Below are 17,710 nucleotides of genomic sequence, written 5' to 3'. Positions count from 1 at the left end.
CGTTATTTGCTTCACCTGTGAGTGGTAAAAATGTTTTGGCTCATCAGTGTATGTTTGTGCACAGTGACGGTAAGCTAGAAACCTTGCATTGTCTTGTGTAACTCAGTCCTGGGGGCCATATGATTTTGTTGCTACTTTGTAAGCTTGAACACAAGGATAAAGGTAAAGAGAGAGAGCATGTGTATGTTGAATAGGCTGTTGTGGGACCTTCAGGCTACCAGATGACAGAAAGCTAATGTGAACAAAGTGAGACACCCTGCCAGCACACACAATCTCACATCCTGTCTCACACCCTATAGCTCTCTTTCTCTAATATATACTGTGTTTATTCAATAAACATATTTGACATGGAAAGTTGTTACATTCTATGCATACAATAACATTAGGAATTATATTTTATATTAAGCGTGACTATAATAACAATTAGAGTACAAATAAGAATAGTCTCTGTTCACCGCCCCCACCCTTCTATCTCAAGTGCGTACACATCACACGTGACCTGTGGCGGAGTGCTATCGGGGGCTTTTTTTTGCATTGCATCATCTTCCGCTTATCCGGGGCCGGGTCGCGGGGGCAGCAGTCTAAGCAGGGATGCCCAGACTTCCCTCTCCCCAGACACTTCCTCCAGCTCTTCCGGGGGGACACCGAGGCGTTCCCAGGCCAGCCGGGAGACATAGTCCCTCCAGCGTGTCCTAGGTCTTCCCCGGGGTCTCTTCCCGGTGGGACGGGACCGGAAACACCTTCCCAGGAAGGCGTTCCGGAGGCATCCGAAACAGATGCCCAAGCCACCTCAGCTGACCCCTCTCGATGTGGAGGAGCAGCGGCTCTACTCTGAGCTCCTCCCGGGTGACCGAGCTTCTCACCCTATCTCTAAGGGATCGCCCAGCCACCCTGCGGAGAAAGCTCATTTCGGCCGCCTGTATCCGGGATCTTGTCCTTTCGGTCATGACCCAAAGCTCATCGGGGGCTGAACTTGTTAAATATATTTTGATTGAGGTGAACTGATCTCATCATCTAATGGACCACCTGGTCAGCCTGCTAGTGGCGTCAGCATAATCGTAGTGTACTTTCCTGGGCTAAGATCATGTCTGATTGGTGTAGCACTGATAGCACTGGGTGTATTTGGTATTGAGTGTTGGTGTAGCACTTTGATAAGACCAGTTCTGATGTTATACATTTGAGAGATGAATTGATGGATGGATTCGGTAGATACTGTAGACAAATACATTTGCAGTATATACAGTATGACCCCACACTAAACTCAACAATCCTGGCGTTGCATGCACCATCATCTACCACTGTATCTGAGTCACACAGGACAATGCAACCCATGTGTTGTGTGCATAACTACAAGTGAACCATTGTACTGACAATCTAGTGCAAGGGTCGGCAAATAGGTTTGGCATGGGGCCAATTTTTTAAAGCTGGTAGATGACGGGTCAGAACATAGTCAAAGGATAATTTAAGATTTTTTTTTTTAAAAATTGAACTTTTTTTTAAATTTCTTATTATTAAGTGCAGTCATACAATATGTCACAAATTAACATTTTGATGATACAGTTTTGATGGTACAGTATGGTGTCAAGGGCAAGTCTACACATATAATAGCAGTCCATAGATGTCTTCCATCCTAACAAAAATAAATGTGATGGGAAAGATCCTTATCTCTGCAATACCACATATACATTTGGTAGATGATACAGAATTTTTTTACCATACAAATGACCAAATTAAATAATAAATAAGTTAATTAAAAAAAGAAAAATATAGTCTGCCTAATAGTCATATCAAATGAAAATGTTGGGCAATGGAAGACCATTTATTTAGGAATACATCTGCATTCAGTTGTAATAATGCTGTTGTATGCTCCATGTTATAAACATTTTGGATTATTTCCCTCCATTGTGCAACCGTTGGGGGGTTTGGCTTCAGCCAGGAGGCTGTGATTACCTTATTCGCTATTAAAAGAAGGATTCTCAGCAAACATGTTTGGTTATTCTCTTCTATGTCAGCTGGCAGTATCCCTAGCACAAAGTATGATGGTTCGAGAGGTAGATCTATACAAATAATTTTTTTTATTTCTTTTTGTACATTTTGCCAATATTCTGATATCTTTGGGCAGTCCCAAAATATATGGGTGTGATCTCCCACCAAGCCGCAACCCCTCCAACAACCGTCTGAATTGTTGCTCCATTTTGATGTTATGAATGGAGTTCTAAAATATCTCATTTTAATTTTCCATCTAAATTCTTTCCAGTTAGGACTGCTGGTTACCCTATGTCCTTGACTGCATGAAGTCTCCCACTGCTTATCTGTTATTATTGTGTTCATTTCTAATTCCCATTTTTCTTTAATATCTAAATTATTTCCTTTAAATTCTTCCTGCAGTATTTTGTAAATATGTGAGATGAATTTTGACTTTACTATTCCTTTTTTTATTGATATGAGGAAGCATTCTATTTCTGTTGGTAGAGAGCAGAGCTTTTCCCGTTCTTGATGATTTTGGAGGTAATGTCTAATTTGTAAGTACCTAAAGAAATCTTGGTTTGGTAAATCATATTTCTCTTTGAGCTGATCAAATGATTCTGTCCATTTCAGAAAACCCTTGTCCAGCCTAGCTGGGGAGAACTCACAATTGTTTGCTATCCTTATAGCTCTGGAAATAGTCATGGGAAGCTGTAATTTTTTCCTCACAATTGACCATATTTTTAAGGTGTTTTTACTCCATACATTAGTAATCTTCTTTTTCCCCCATATGTCTTGGTTTAGGAACGGGATTGAATCTAATGGGAAATTTGGGCATTCACTCTGCTCCATTCCAACCCATATAGTGTCAGTATCTTGGGACATCCACGCAACCATTGATCTCAGTTGGGCTGCCCAATAGTATGTTTTAAGGCTAGTCAAGTCCAGGCCTCCATTTTCCTTCGAGCAAAGTAGTCTTTTAAATTTAAGTCTAGGTCGTTTTCCTTGCCAAATAAATTTGGATAGCCATTTATCTATTGTGGTAAAGGTGGAAGCAGGAACATATATAGGTAGAGATTGGAAGAGAAAGAGCAACCTTGGTAAAATGTTCATTCTTATAGTTTCTATTCTACCTATCAGAGAGAGTGGAAGAATTTCCCATCTAGTAAGGTCCGCTTTTATATTGCCCAGCAATTTCCCATAATTGGCTTTAAACAGTTTTGATAGGTCTGTTGTTATGATAATTCCTAAATATCTAAATCCTTGCGACAAGTGGAAATCAAGTCTTTCTGATAATTGGATTGGCCAATGTCCAACTAGCATCATTGCCTCAGACTTTGATTGGTTGATTTGATAACCAGAGAGTTCTCCATATTTTTTTAAGGTGTCTAGCAGTGCAGAGACAGAAAGAACTGGATCCCTTATATAGGTCAGGATATCGTCTGCATAAAGAGATATCTTGTGCTCCTTATTTCCCATGTCTTTTATGCCTTTTATTGCCTCATTCTGTCTAATAGATGCTGCCAAGGGTTCAATATTTATAGCAAAGAGCAGAGGGCTAAGACAGTCCCCTTGCCTCACCCCCCTCTGTAGGTCGAAGAACTCAGAACAGCATCCGTTTACCCTGACACGAGATTTTGGATTTTTGTAAATAACTCTGACCCAATCTACATATTTTGGGTGGAATCCCATTACTGATAGTGTTTTGTTTAAAAAATCCCAATTTACAGTGTCGAATGCTTTCTGTGCATCAAAGCTTATTAACATTGATGTTTGTTTGTCTCTTTTAGCACAAGTAATTATATTTAGGCTTCTTCTTATATTATTGGCACCCTGTCTATTAGGAATAAATCCTGTTTGATCTGGCTTAATCAGAGTAGTAATATGTTTTTGAACTCTATGTGATAAAATACTTGTTAGTATTTTCTGATCATTGCATATAAGGCTGATGGGTCTATATCCATCACAGATATAATGGCCTGCGACCATGTCTCTGGAGGATTGTTCTTAGAGAGAGAGTATCTAAACACCTTGGTTAGTACAGGCGCAAGGTCATTTATGAAGCATTTGTAAAATTCTCCAGGAAGCCCATCGACTCCTGGAGATTTGTTGCTTTTCAATCTTTTTATAGCCTCTCTTATTTCTGTTTCTGTAATTGGTGTTATCATCTGATTAGATATTTCTTCTGATAATGTGGGGAGATTTAAACCAGTGAGGAAAGTATCAGTATCCTTTTCTGATGTTTGTAATCTTGGTTCTTTATATACAATTTGGTAAAATGATGCAAAGGCATCTGCTACCTCTTTGGGTTGAGATACTGTTCTATTCAGTGTAGGATGACAAACCTTGGATACAGTACGATTAGCTTGAGCTTTACGAGGTTGAAATGCTAGAAGGCGGCTAGCTTTATTCCCCATCTCATAATATCTTTGTTTAGAAAATCTTAAAGCCCCTTCCGCTTTATATGACAGGAGTTTGTCTAAGGCTTTTCTTGTCTCCTTAAGTTCTGTAGCAATGTTGCTCATTCTTGTGGTTTTGTGTTGTGTCTCTAAAAGCTTTATTTTATTTTCCAGATTTAGTTGTTCCTTGAGTCACTGTCTTTTTATTTTTGATGATATCTGTATTCTTTTTCCTCTTATAACTGCTTTTGCTCCCTCCCACATAATTGAAGGATTAACTTCACCATTATCATTGATCTCAAAATATTCTTTTATGGTTTTGCTTAACTCTTCTACTATTTCAGACTTATTCAGCAGTGATACGTTTAACCTCCAATATCTGAAAAAAGAGTGCATGCCTAGATCTACTTTCAGCACAATAGGTGCATGATCACTCAGAGTTATAGGTTCAATGAAACAGTCTGTTACTTTATGTATGTATTGTAGGGGGAGACAGAAAAAATCAATCATTGAGTAACTATTATGCATTTAAGAAATTATTTGATGAAAAATGCAACTAGAATTGCCTGATACAGACTGTTACACTGTCTTTTGTAACTGCTTAGTCAGCTGTGGTTACCTTGTGGTTAAATCCTGTAGGACAGTCAGAAACAAAAAGTCACAGTTGTTTGACGGTGTCCAGGTTTTGTGCTGGATTAATTAATACAGTACTACCGACACATAGGCCTAACCCGGCAAGTGTCTTCATTCACCAACTTGCAACACAGACTGCTTTTCTAAGACACTTAATTGCTTAATTGATAAAATAACTCAAGCAACAAGAGGACTTGAATAAGCTCATTAATGGCATGTTAGAGTCATGCTCTTAACAACCTGTTTTATTTTCTCTTTCCATATTGTGAATAATTAATGTGTATAATTTTAATTTGCTTCTTTTTAATAATTATTTGATTACTTTTACTCTCAGAAATATTCCTTTGCATCCTCATGTACTACATTGCATTTTTTTTTATTGTTTGCGTGCTGGAGGTAGGCTACACTACTACACTGTGTGCAGAGCTAAACATTTAAGCTAGCTGTATACACAGAATGGCACTATCAAAGAGTCTAAAGAGGAAGATTGACAGGGAAAAGTGGGCATTCAAAGATGAATGGAAAGACAACAATGTTAACTAGTTTTGTGAATGCAAAGCCGGTCTGTCTTATTTGCACTGAAGTTGTACTGAAGAGGTGTGTCAAGCAAGCCACAATTGAATGCAGTATAGAAATTTAAATTCAACTCCAAATAAAGCATTGTTGCAAAAAACTATCTTGCACTTTTATTTTGTTGGCAAAATCACTAAAGAGTAAGTGTTTGTGAGTAAATGTTGCTGTCATGATTAAGATCTATTTCAGCACCAGCCGCTGTGAAAATAATCATGCAGCGGGCCAGATATTATTGCCGAACCCTGGTCTAGGGTATATAACATCAACTAATATTCCCACCTCAGAAGAAACATTTAGAAATTCTCTGTTTGCCATTCACTTGCCTCAGACCACTGTAGTCTGTGTGGTTTCAATGGCTTCAAACTAGGTATTTAATATTTCTTTTTGGGCTGGTTTTGTGGACGCATTAACCCTAGTCCTGGACCAAAAAAATCAAGCTGATTGTTTTTGGTCCAGGACTAGGCTTAACATGGGTCTGTGAAACTGGCATTTTGTGTTGGTCATATATGGTGGTGTGAGCTACAGTTGAAAGGGACATTCAAGCTAGAAAAGCCAGGTCAGCAAATCAAACTGCCCATTCTGTGGGAGACCTTTGTCCCAACTTCAAATAAGTTGCATGTTGCTGTGAGCATACGTGTCTGAGTGTGGAGGTCTGTGTGTTTGACACATTTCTGCCCGTGTGTTTATGTCTAACTTCTGCTATGGTTGGTGATTCCAGGTAACACTCCCAACATCAAAAATAAAATGACTATTAAACAGAGGTTCCTCAAGCTGCTGCCCTGCTGTACACCAACAGTTGCTGCTTCAGTCAGTCAATGCAAGTGATTCCTAAAATATTTTCACACACAAACACAGGCGCACACTAGCACACACTGTCACTATTTAACTGGGCATTTCTGCCGGCAAGACCAGGAGAAGAGGCCCTTTAGTGTCTTTGTCCTTGCAAACATCGCCTCAGAGTTCATCTAATCAGTGCTAAAGAAAACACAGCTTTATTCCTGTCACATACCCTCTCTCCCTAAACTCTGCATGCAGTAATTATTGTATACCCAGGCACTTATGTGCACAGAAAAAGACACACAAACAATCAGACACACACATAAGGGCACAATATCTTTGACTCAGCATCATTGCACTGTTTGAGTGCACTGTTGTGCACTGATTTGCTTTGTGGCTGTTGTGCAGAGGCAATATGTGGAGAAAGAGTCACCCCTGCTTTGCCTCTTGGGATGAATACATTTTGAATGTAGGAAGAAATTGAGGGAGAGGGATTAGAGGAGAGAAAAATGGATAGGAAGGGAGAGGATTAATTCATCATGCTGATGGCTTTTGTTGTTTCACTGTTGTTTTTGTAGGGCTCCCACTACATTTACTGCAAGTAATTGTTGATGAGTACATTAGGTTAATATATTCACCTCTCCCTATATTTATTTTTTCAGGAATCTCATGTCATGTTCATATTTTTGTCTAATGCTGGTTTTGAAGACTACCCCTCTCTGTGATTTTCAGTTAAGAAGAATTGGAATGGAGCATTAATAAAACAATTAATTCAAATCTATATGATCTTGTAAAGGTTACAATATTATGACATTTATGACATTTCCAACGTCAATCATTAATATTTATATAGCTGGTTGTGTTTAAGCCCCTATTGTTATAATTAGTAAAAGAAAATTGCAATGGTCTGTAGGTTTCATCAATATTCCCCTCTGTGTCCTACAGACAGCGTAGAGGATGACTTTGAGTTGTCGACTGTGTGCCATCGACCGGAGGGGCTGGACAAACTACAGGAGCAAACGAAGTTCACCAAGAAGGAACTGCAAGTTCTCTACAGGGGTTTTAAGAATGTGAGTCTGGTGATGTTCAGAGGAGAGAGTATGGGAATTGTGATAAAGGAGGCTAGAGAACTGAATTTATGTATGTTGCGGTCAAGTGCTTTTTATAAAACTGTGCTTTTTTGTGGTAGTCTTGTATTCTTACTCTGTGTTTTTTATTTGGGTTGTTGTTTGAAGGAGTGTCCATGTGGGGTGGTCAATGAGGAGACTTTTAAAACCATCTACTCCCAATTTTTCCCCCAGGGAGGTGAGTTACTCAACTTTGAACCTTAATTTTTGACTTCTTAACCATAAATACAAGACCACAAGATACAAGTATTTTTAAATATATTATTCACATTAAAAGTAAAATAGCAACACTTGCATACTGACAATGCCCAAGAATCTCACAGAGGGCGATGCAAATTGAATCAGTGTGGGGTTGGTGTTGCAGCAAAAATGGTTGTGGCAAAAATGTAAAAAAAAACAGAACCGCTTGGCAAGATGTGCACTGGAATTCTAAGCCTTTTTCTGCAATGAGGCTAGACATTAATCACAAAATATACCAATGATCTTTTTAAGTTGATTTGTTCACAATGTGTTTAATCAAGTTACATTAAGAAAATATCTTGAACCAAATAGATTATTCTATTTGTTTTGAGGCATTGTTTGTATGAGATTGTGCCAGATAGATTTGATTGATTAAATCTGAATCTGTGCTTTCAGATTCAGGTGCTTATGCTCATTTCCTGTTTGAAGCCTTTGACACTAACAAGAATGGATCAGTTAGTTTTGAGGTAAGACTAATTCTTACTATTGTCTACTATATATGGGAGTCTAAGGGGAGACATGTTTTTCATCTGTAAATTTGCAACTTTAGCTAATGTACAGTATATATTAGTTTTGGTCTTTACTAAGTCACCAGGAAATATGGATTTTCATTGGCACCACAAGAAAATGTATGGACAAACATCAAAGTTTGGGGTCACCTAGAAATGTCCTTGTTATTCAAAGTCAACATCAAAGCGGGTAAGGCCTGTTGAGGATCTCTGAAGCATGTGTTTTTCAAACTAGGCACTCTAATGTATTTGTCCTCTTGCTCAGTATTGCACTGTGGCCTCCCACTCCTCTTCCTATTCTGGTTTAAAGCCCGTTTCTGCCGTTCTGTGAAGGGTGTAGTGCAAATTGCTGTACGAGATCTTTAGTTTCTTGGCAATTTCTCACATGGAATAGGCTTCATTTCTTATAACCAGAATAGAAAGATGAGTTTCAGAAGAAAGTTCTTTGTTTTGGGACACTTTGAGCCTGTACTCAAACCCACAAACGCTGAAGCTCCAGATAATGAACTAGTCTGAAGAAGGCCAGTTTTCTTGCTTCTTAATCAGCACAACAGTTTTCACTTTTAAGATATACTGTGTATATTATATATATATATATATATACACACAGAAATGGGTGACAAACTAAGAAGACAACATAAAGTGTCTAAGTACGGTGTTTGGTCACCACAATCCTCCAGAACAGCTGAGAATCACTAAGAATTAATTTATGATTTGCAGTTGCCCTAGCGGATAAAAACCATGTGAGGAAAATGCATCCAGACTGCTACACTGTAGGGGTCAAGCATTCAGGCCTGTACCGTTCTCTTGGTGTACACCACAAATGCACTCTGTTCTTGCTGACAGTCTGATCACACCCTGCATTGACATCACCTGGGAAATAGTTGCTCTTCTGTTTTTCCTTACATCCCGCAGAAATGCAAGAACCTCAAGGTCATTTAATGTGTGCTGTCGACCACAATTTCCAATCGTATTTACTGATGTCTTCCCAAACACCTAAATGCAGATGTCACTTTACTCACTGTTCCTATTGAAAAACAAGATAGTTGAGCAGTCTTTGTTACTCAACCTCCTACCGTCCATGCCCCAACAATAAACCCTCTTTTAAATTAACTTAGATCAACTGTTATGTCTATGTTTTTGGTCAAATGGTCAATGTCATGGTGCATGTCATCTGCATTATCATCTGTTTTGTCGTTACAGTGTCCATTTGGTATTGCATTTCCTGTAAGTTTATGTCGTTGGAGTTGTTGACTACTTTGGATTTGCAGTTGTTACTGTTCTGTCGTTACCACGGGCATTTGTTTAAATCGTTGTTGACTCTTAAATAGTCCATTACCCAACCTCACTCACGTTTTTATCACGTCTTTGGATTTACTGAAAGTTTAAACAGTTTAAACGATTTGTTAGAGTATGCTCCTAACTTTTGTTGATTATACTTTATTTTTGCTTGTAGCCTATGTGTCATAGAGCAAAACTTAACTAGTTTAGTCTCTTTGCATTAATGATCGCCACACACACTGCGACATGACTCCCCATCCCACACAAATTTACATTAACTAGATAACACATTTTAAAGGTACATTGAAACTAAGACACATTGCCATGGATAAAAGCTGTGCACATACCCTTCTCACTTCATAAGTATTCTAAACTTAGAAAAATCCTACATTGGAAAATCACAATTTATATCAGTTTTCTCTAATTCTGTAGTGTAAAAAAATGTAGTCAGGATGGCTAAAATTCTATAAGGAAATTGTTGATCATTGATTCATTGAAATAACTTGCTGAACCATCATGCAACACCAAATGTGGCTAGACCAATAAAAAGACAGATCAACATTGAAGTTTAAATTACAACAACGTTTAATATATGCAAGTCAATTTAAGTCAAAACAATTACAAGAGATGACATTGCCTAAAATGGTAATATTAAAAGGTTACACATTTCACTGGCTCTATCGAACATTCAGATAGAACATGTTTCATTGTAAAGACAATTTAAAACTTTTAATATACATGCACCAGAGTTTTAATTCAGATTTTTTTTTAAACAACGCACAACGTAAGCTAAAACATTAAACAACACAAAACGTTAAAACGTTAGCTAAAAAGGTATAAATAAAAAAAGACAACAGACATAAAACACACGACTACAGCACAGTAAAAACAAAGATACATTACAACCAACCACATAGAGAGACACCACTAAACTACATTATAACCAACCACATCGAGAGACACCACTAAACTACACTGCTCAAAAGAATTAAGGGAACGTAATCATCATAGTATAACACCAAGTCAATTAAACTTCAGGGATCTCAATTTGTCCAGTTAGGAAGCATAAGCGATTGTGAATCAATGTAATCTGTTTTCGTGCAAATGAAAGCGATAACAGGTGCACTGGAGAGGCAACAGCAAGACAGCCACCAAAAAGGGAATGGTTTTGCAGTTGGTGGCCACAGACAATTTGCCTTTCCTTGTCCTTCCTGACTGATTCTTCTCTATTTTTGCATTTTGCTGGTGTCCTTGTCACTACTGGTAGCATGAGGAGGTACCTGCAGTGCATTCAAGTTGTGCATGTAATCCAGCTCCTCCAGGATGGCACATCCATACGTCACATAGCAAGAAGGTTTGCTTTATTTCCTAGTACAGCAGGGGTATTCAAATCTGGCCCTCGAAGCCAGTTCCACTCCATTTTTTCATTGCATCCCTGTAATCAGGACTCATTCAGACTCAAGACACCAGGTGGGTCCAGTTAATAATGAGGTAGAACAGAAAACCAGCAGGCTCTGGCCCTTGTAGGGTAAGATTTGAATACCCCTGCAGTACAGTCTCAAGAGCATGGAGGAGATACCAGGAGATGGGCCTTTACAAAAGGAGAGCTGGATAGACCCATAGAAGGGCATTAACCCAGTAGCAGGACAAGTATCTGCTCTTTTGTGCAAGGAGGAACAAGAGGAGCACTGCCAGAGCCCTACAAATTGACCCACTGCGGGCAACTGGTGTGCATATTTCTGGCATTCGCCAGACAACACCAGAATTGGCAGGTCTGCCATTTGCACCCCGTTCTCTTCACCGATAAGAGCAGGTTCACACTGAGCATGTGACTGATGTGAAAGAGTCTGGAGACGACGTGGTGAACGTTATTCTGCCTGCAACATCATCCCGCATGACCAGTTTGGTGGTGGGTCAGTGATGGGGAGGCATATCTTTGGATGGTCGCACAGACCTCCATATGCTAGCCAACAGTACACTGACTGCTGTTAAGTATCGAGATGAAATCCTCAGACTCATCATCTGACCAAATGCTGGTGCAGTGGGTCCTGGGTTCCTCATGGTGCAGGACAATGCATGTGGCCAGAGTGTTTGGGCAGTCACTGGATGATGAAGGCATTGATGCCATTGACTGGCTCTCACGTTCCCCAGACCTGAATCCAATTGAGAACTTCTAGGACGTTATGTATTGCCGCGAAGTAGCACCGGAGATGCCCTGGATCACCATCTGCCATCTCATCAGGAGCATGCAGGCACATGGGGGCCATACACACTACTGAGTCACAGTTGTCGTGAGGAAATTCACGAAAGTTGGAACAGCCTGTGATTTTAATTATTTACTTAGATTTTTGGTGTGAGTTTGAATTCAGCCCTCAATTGGTTGGTGATTTTGGTTTCCATTGGCCATTATGTAATTTTGTTCTCAACGAATTACACAATGTACAGTAAAGATTTTGATCTTTAATATATTTCTTTCAACAAGACCCAATGTGTAATTTATGTGTTCCCTTAATTTTTTTGAGCAGTGTACATTAACACCAAGCACATGGAGAGACAGCATTAAACAACATTAAAACCAGCACATAGGGAGACACCAGTGAATTACGAAAGACAACAGAGCATGACCACAGGGCATGATAACAGCATAGATGATAAAAAACATAGAACAGCCAACAGAGAATATAAAAGCAATACAGCAGGACACAGACATATTGAGACAATGGGCAAAGACTGTAGAACTACAATGAACGGGCACATCACATGAAGCAGTTACAGGTGACTGTGAATGTGTTTTTAAAAGTAGATTGTTTTATAGTTTTCTTTAGTTAATTCCAATCACTACGTGTAGAGAACTGAAAGGAGGAGTGACAGAAAGATGTGTTTGCTTTAGGGATTTTTAACTGGTTGTGACTAGCAAAGTGGATGCTGTACCTGGGGTAGGAGGGGTGAAGTAGACATCTCAGACAGGGAGGGATTTTAATTTAACACTTTTTCTGTTAATAAATAATTCCATACATGTTATTTCATAGGTTTGATCTCTTCACTACTATCTACAATGTAGAAATAAAGACCAAACCTTCAATGAGTAGGCATGTCACAACTTTTGACTGGTACTGTAGTTGAATTCTGTATATTTATATTCTTGTCATTCGGTTGACCTATCCACCGTCTCCCATCACAACAATTGAACTCTGTAGTTGATTGATAATCTCCAATAGCCGTAATGTGACCTGCCCTCCTGCAGTTGATTGATAATCACCATTAGCCTCATTGTGACCTGCCCTCCTGTAGTTGATTGATAATCACCAATAGCTGTAATGTGACCTGCCCTCCTGTAGTTGATTGATAATCACCAATAGCCCTAATGTGACCTGCCCTCCTGTTGTTGTGGAATTTCTTTATCACACTGTCCTCCAGCTTGGATCAAAGAATAAACTGTATCATTACTGTGCCTGGGTGGTTTAATTGATGATCCAGAACATAATGGGGAACTTTAAATGTCTTATTTGTTATAGTCAAACATCTCCCAATTACTTCCCTTTATGTGACTTAGCTGAATCTAGGCTTACTATTAAAGTTCCCATACAACCATTGCATATGGGTGAAAAAGACATTTAGTCCTATAATTTAAGTTTGACTCCTGAACAAATATAAGCTTGCCTAAACAAAGAATCTGAATAAATATGCCACTAATATATTGTTATTTCTAAACATTTCACACTCATAACACAATGAAATGTAAAAAGGGAGTGAATGCTTTTGCGATCCACTACTATTGACAAGATTAGTGAGATATGCAGGATTTGCTCATGTTTTATGTGGGATATAAATTCTCACATGTCCTTTTTTTAAGTTAAATATTATGCAGAATTTTTTCATATATTTTGTTGTGTGGTACAGGATGTGTCTGTGCCTGACACTCATTTTGCAGGTAGCAGGGTTGTGTGTGTACAGCGATCATTAATGCACTAAACCAAATACTGATAGTATATACAGGTGCTGGTCATAAAATTTGAATATCATCAAAACGTTGATTTATTTCAGTAATTCTATTCAAAAAGTGAAACTTGTATAATGTATGCATTCATTCCACACAGACAGATATATTTAGAGTGTTTATTTCTTTTAATTTTGATGATTATAACTGACAACAAATTAAAACCCCAAATTCAGAATCTCAGAAAATTAGAATATTGCGAAAAGGTTCAAAATTGAAGACACCTGGTGCCACACTCCAATCAGCTAATTAACCCAAAACACCTGCAAAGGCCTTTAAATGGTCTCTCAGTCTAGTTCTGTAGTCAACACAATCATGGGGAAGACTGCTGACTTGACAGCTGTCCAAAAGACGACCATTGACACCATACACAAGGAGTCAGTGCTTTAAGAACCACCACGCACAGACATATGCAAGACAGAGGTTTTAGCTGTCGCATTCCTTGTGTCAAGCCACTCTTGAACAAGACACAGCGTCAGAAGCGTCTCGCCTGGGCTAAAGACAAAAAGGACTGGACTGCTGCCGAATTATGTTCTCTGATGAAAGTAAATTTTGCATTTCCTTTGGAAATCAAGGTCACAGAGTCTGGAGGAAGAGAGGAAAGGCACATAATCCACGTTGCTTGAAGTCCAGTGTAAAGTTGCCACAGTCAGTGATGGTTTGGGTTGCCATGTCATCTGCTGGTGTTGGTCCACTGTGTTTTCTGAGGTCCAAGGTCAACGCAGCCAACTACCAGGAAGTTTTAGAACTCTTTATGCTTCCTGCTGCTGACCAACTTTATGGAGATGCAGAATTCATTTTCCAACAGGACTTGGCACTTGCACACAGTGCCAAAGCTACCAGTACCTGGTTTAAGGACCATGGCATCCCTGTTCTTAATTGGCAGGCAAACTCGCCTAACCTTAACCCTATAGAAAATCTATGGGGCATTGTGAAGAGGAAAATGCGATACGCCAGACCCAACAATGCAGAAGAGCTGAAGGCCACTATCAAAGCAACCGGGGCTTTCATAACACCTGAGCAGTGCCACAGACTGATCGACTCCATTCCACGCCGCATTGCTGCAGTAATTCAGGCAAATTGAGCCCCAACTAAGTATTGAGTGCTGTACATGCTCATACCTTTCAAGTTCATACTTTTCAGTTGGCCGATATTTCAAAAAATCCTTTTTTTGTATTGGTCTTAAGTAATATTCAAATTTTCTGATATACTGAATTTGGGATTTTCATTAGTTGTCAGTTATAATCATCACAATTAAAAGAAAGAAATATTTGAAATATATCAGTGTGTGTGTAATGAATGAATATAATATACAAGTTTCACTTGAATGGAATTACTGAAATAAATCAACTTTTTGATGTTATTCTTATTTTATGACTAGCACCTGTACTAATAGTTCATACTAATTGTTCAGTGACACATATTAACAAGAAACCAGGCAATCCTAGTTCAGCTGGCCCGCAATAGAAAGTGTTGATCGTGTCTACCCTCTCGAGATTCAAACCCAGGTCAACCATGTCAAAGGCTGTGTCATTAACCACTACACCACAGAGCTGTAGGTTAGCCGGGTGTCAGTATAGCCTCTTGATGTTATATAATGTTGTCACGCATTAACCTCATGTCTAGTTTGAATATTTTATTAGACACCATTAACCATTGTGTTAACTGAGTAACATTTCTTATTAAGTTTACCTCCACCACAAATAGTATCTATGAACTGTTTGACTTTTGCCACTGGCCTTTTTAAAAGCTTGTTACCCAATAATATGTCACTATACGTCATTAAGCATTGTGTTAAACTGAGTAATGTTTCTTATTAAGTTTACCTCCACCACAAAAGCATCTATGAACTGTATGGCTTTTGCCACTTGCCATTTTAACAGATTATTAGCCATTCATGACAGTAAGTCAGACTTGTTCCCAGTGCATATTGGACTCCGGCAGGGCTGCCCTTTGTCGCCGGTTCTGTTCGTAATTTTTATGGACAGAATTTCTAGGCGCAGCCAGGGGCCGGAGGGTGTCAGGTTTGGGGACCACACAATTTCGTCTCTGCTCTTTGCAGATGATGTTGTCGTGTTGGCCCCTTCTAACCAGGACCTTCAGCATGCACTGGGACGGTTTGCAGCCGAGTGTGAAGCGGTAGGGATGAAAATCCGCACCTCCAAATCCGAGGCCATGGTCCTCAGTCGGAAAAGGGTGGTTTGCCCACTTCAGGTTGGTGGAGAGTGCCTGCCTCAAGTGGAGGAGTTTAAGTATCTAGGGGTCTTGTTCACGAGTGAGGGAAGGATGGAACGGGAGATTGACAGACGAATCGGTGCAGCTTCTGCAGTAATGCAGTCGATGTATCGGTCTGTCGTGGTGAAGAAAGAGCTGAGCCGCAAGGCGAAGCTCTTGATTTACCAGTCAATCTACGTTCCTACTCTCACCTATGGTCATGAGCTTTGGGTCATGACCGAAAGGACAAGATCCCGGATACAGGCGGCCGAAATGAGCTTTCTCCGCAGGGTGGCCGGGCATTCCCTTAGAGATAGGGTGAGAAGCTCGATCACCCGGGAGGAGCTCAGAGTAGAGCCGCTGCTCCTCCACATCGAGAGGGGTCAGCAGAGGTGGCTTGGGCATCTGTTTCGGATGCCTACGGAACGCCTTCCTGGGAAGGTGTTCCGGTCTCGTCCCACCGGGAGGAGACCCCGGGGAAGACCTAGGACACGCTGGAGGGACTATGTCTCCCGGCTGGCCTGGGAACGCCTCAGTGTCCCTCCGGAAGAGCTAGAGGAAGTGTCTGGGAAGAGGGAAGTCTGGGCATCCCTGCTTAGACTGCTGCCCCCGCGACCCGGCCCCAGATAAGCGGAAGATGATGGATGGATGGATGGATGGATGGATAGCCATTCATGAATGACATTGCTACAATAACTACTGTATCAATATAGGTGACGATAACAGACTTTTTTGTCAAGTGAAAAGAAGAGAGAATCATGTAGCCAGCAAAGTGTTTGTCTATCCTGAAGAAATCCTAAGACATAATTCGAAAATCCATCAGAAATAGTTACAATATAACAGTAAACAGTTTTATTTCAGGCTTCCCATAATGTAGCTACTAAAAGTTAGAGCCAGCAAAGTTTTTGTCTGTCATGAAAGCCTTACCCCCCACCACCCCACGCCGTAAACAGGCAGAGGAGGCAGAACCGGCAGAACTGGAGAGGGCGGCGGAGTGGCCGGGACTGGAGAGGGCGACCACTGGACAGCGGGAAGTGCTGGCGGCATCAGCCACTGGGCATCGGAAGGAGCTGGCAGCTGCGGCCATTGGGCATCGGTGACCACTGGGCAGCGGGAAGTGCTGGCGGCGTCTGCCACTGGGCATCCGCCTCCGATGTTGTCTCCTCCGGGGCCGTGGATGCACGCACCGTACTGGGTCCCACGCCAGAACCCCTTCTGTCTCGTCGTGTTCCCAGTATTCGTACTCCAACTCCGAATCGTCCGACCAGAGGGAAGACGATCACCAGTCCCCCTTCCAGGTGTACTCCCCTCTCGTCGAACAAATCGGAGGGGAGTAGCCGGAATAAGTGCAGAGACGCCGAGCTTCCTTTTCCGGCTTCCCCCACGGCCACAGGTAGTTATCCCTGTGACGATGACGGGTTGTTGTGGCTTGCCTGCGGGTTACTTTTTGGTCTGTCATTCTGTCACAGTCGGCGTAGTGGTGGAGAGGAAAGGAACCAGGCGCAGGCAGAGTGGCAGTCGATGTCGCACCGAAACACATGAAACAAAACAAAAGGGCTGACTATGCAGCAAAACGAGATGAACCACAGAAGAGAACAAATGTAGACAAGCAACAATGACAGACAAGTGAGGGGAGCAGAGGAGAAACATTTAAACATACTAATGACTTGATTGGGACCTGGTGTGAGCGACAATTGGAGACAAGACAAATGAAGGAGTCCGGGGTGAGTTCATGTTCAATGGGAATCCGGGAAAAACGTGAGATGACGGAGCCATCCATCACCTCACTGTCACAGTTAACAATTGATGTAAAATGGTTTGGTTACTATTCCATCACTTACATTGAGAAAGACAAGTTACAACATGATGTAGTCTTGCCATCAAGTGCCTTTGCTCAGCTGTCTCATATACAGCTCCGGAAAAATTTGAGACCACTGCACCTTTTTCTTCCAAATGAGAGGCACTGTCTTTAACCAATACGCCACGGCATTACAC

The 17,710-nt window shown here is 40.7% G+C and overlaps 1 protein-coding gene across 3 annotated transcripts in view; it reads left to right on the top strand.

Moving 5' to 3' along the window:
* LOC105010064 (Kv channel-interacting protein 2) overlaps window positions 1-17,710 on the top strand; it is a 347,614-nt gene that overhangs the window by 314,293 nt on the left and 15,611 nt on the right. For 2 of the 3 annotated variants that reach the window (XM_029120613.2, XM_029120612.2), the window contains 3 exons: window positions 7,293-7,417; window positions 7,583-7,652; window positions 8,111-8,181. In XM_029120613.2, the coding sequence (XP_028976446.1) occupies window positions 7,293-7,417; window positions 7,583-7,652; window positions 8,111-8,181 (266 nt within the window). Of the gene's footprint in view, window positions 1-6,288; window positions 6,388-7,292; window positions 7,418-7,582; window positions 7,653-8,110; window positions 8,182-17,710 lie in introns of all 3 variants that reach the window. The other variant, XM_034292921.1, reaches the window with a different exon arrangement.

Source organism: Esox lucius, chromosome 6 (assembly GCF_011004845.1).
Source record: "Esox lucius isolate fEsoLuc1 chromosome 6, fEsoLuc1.pri, whole genome shotgun sequence".
NCBI lineage: Eukaryota > Metazoa > Chordata > Actinopteri > Esociformes > Esocidae > Esox > Esox lucius.
This window is presented reverse-complemented; position numbering and strand designations above follow the sequence as displayed.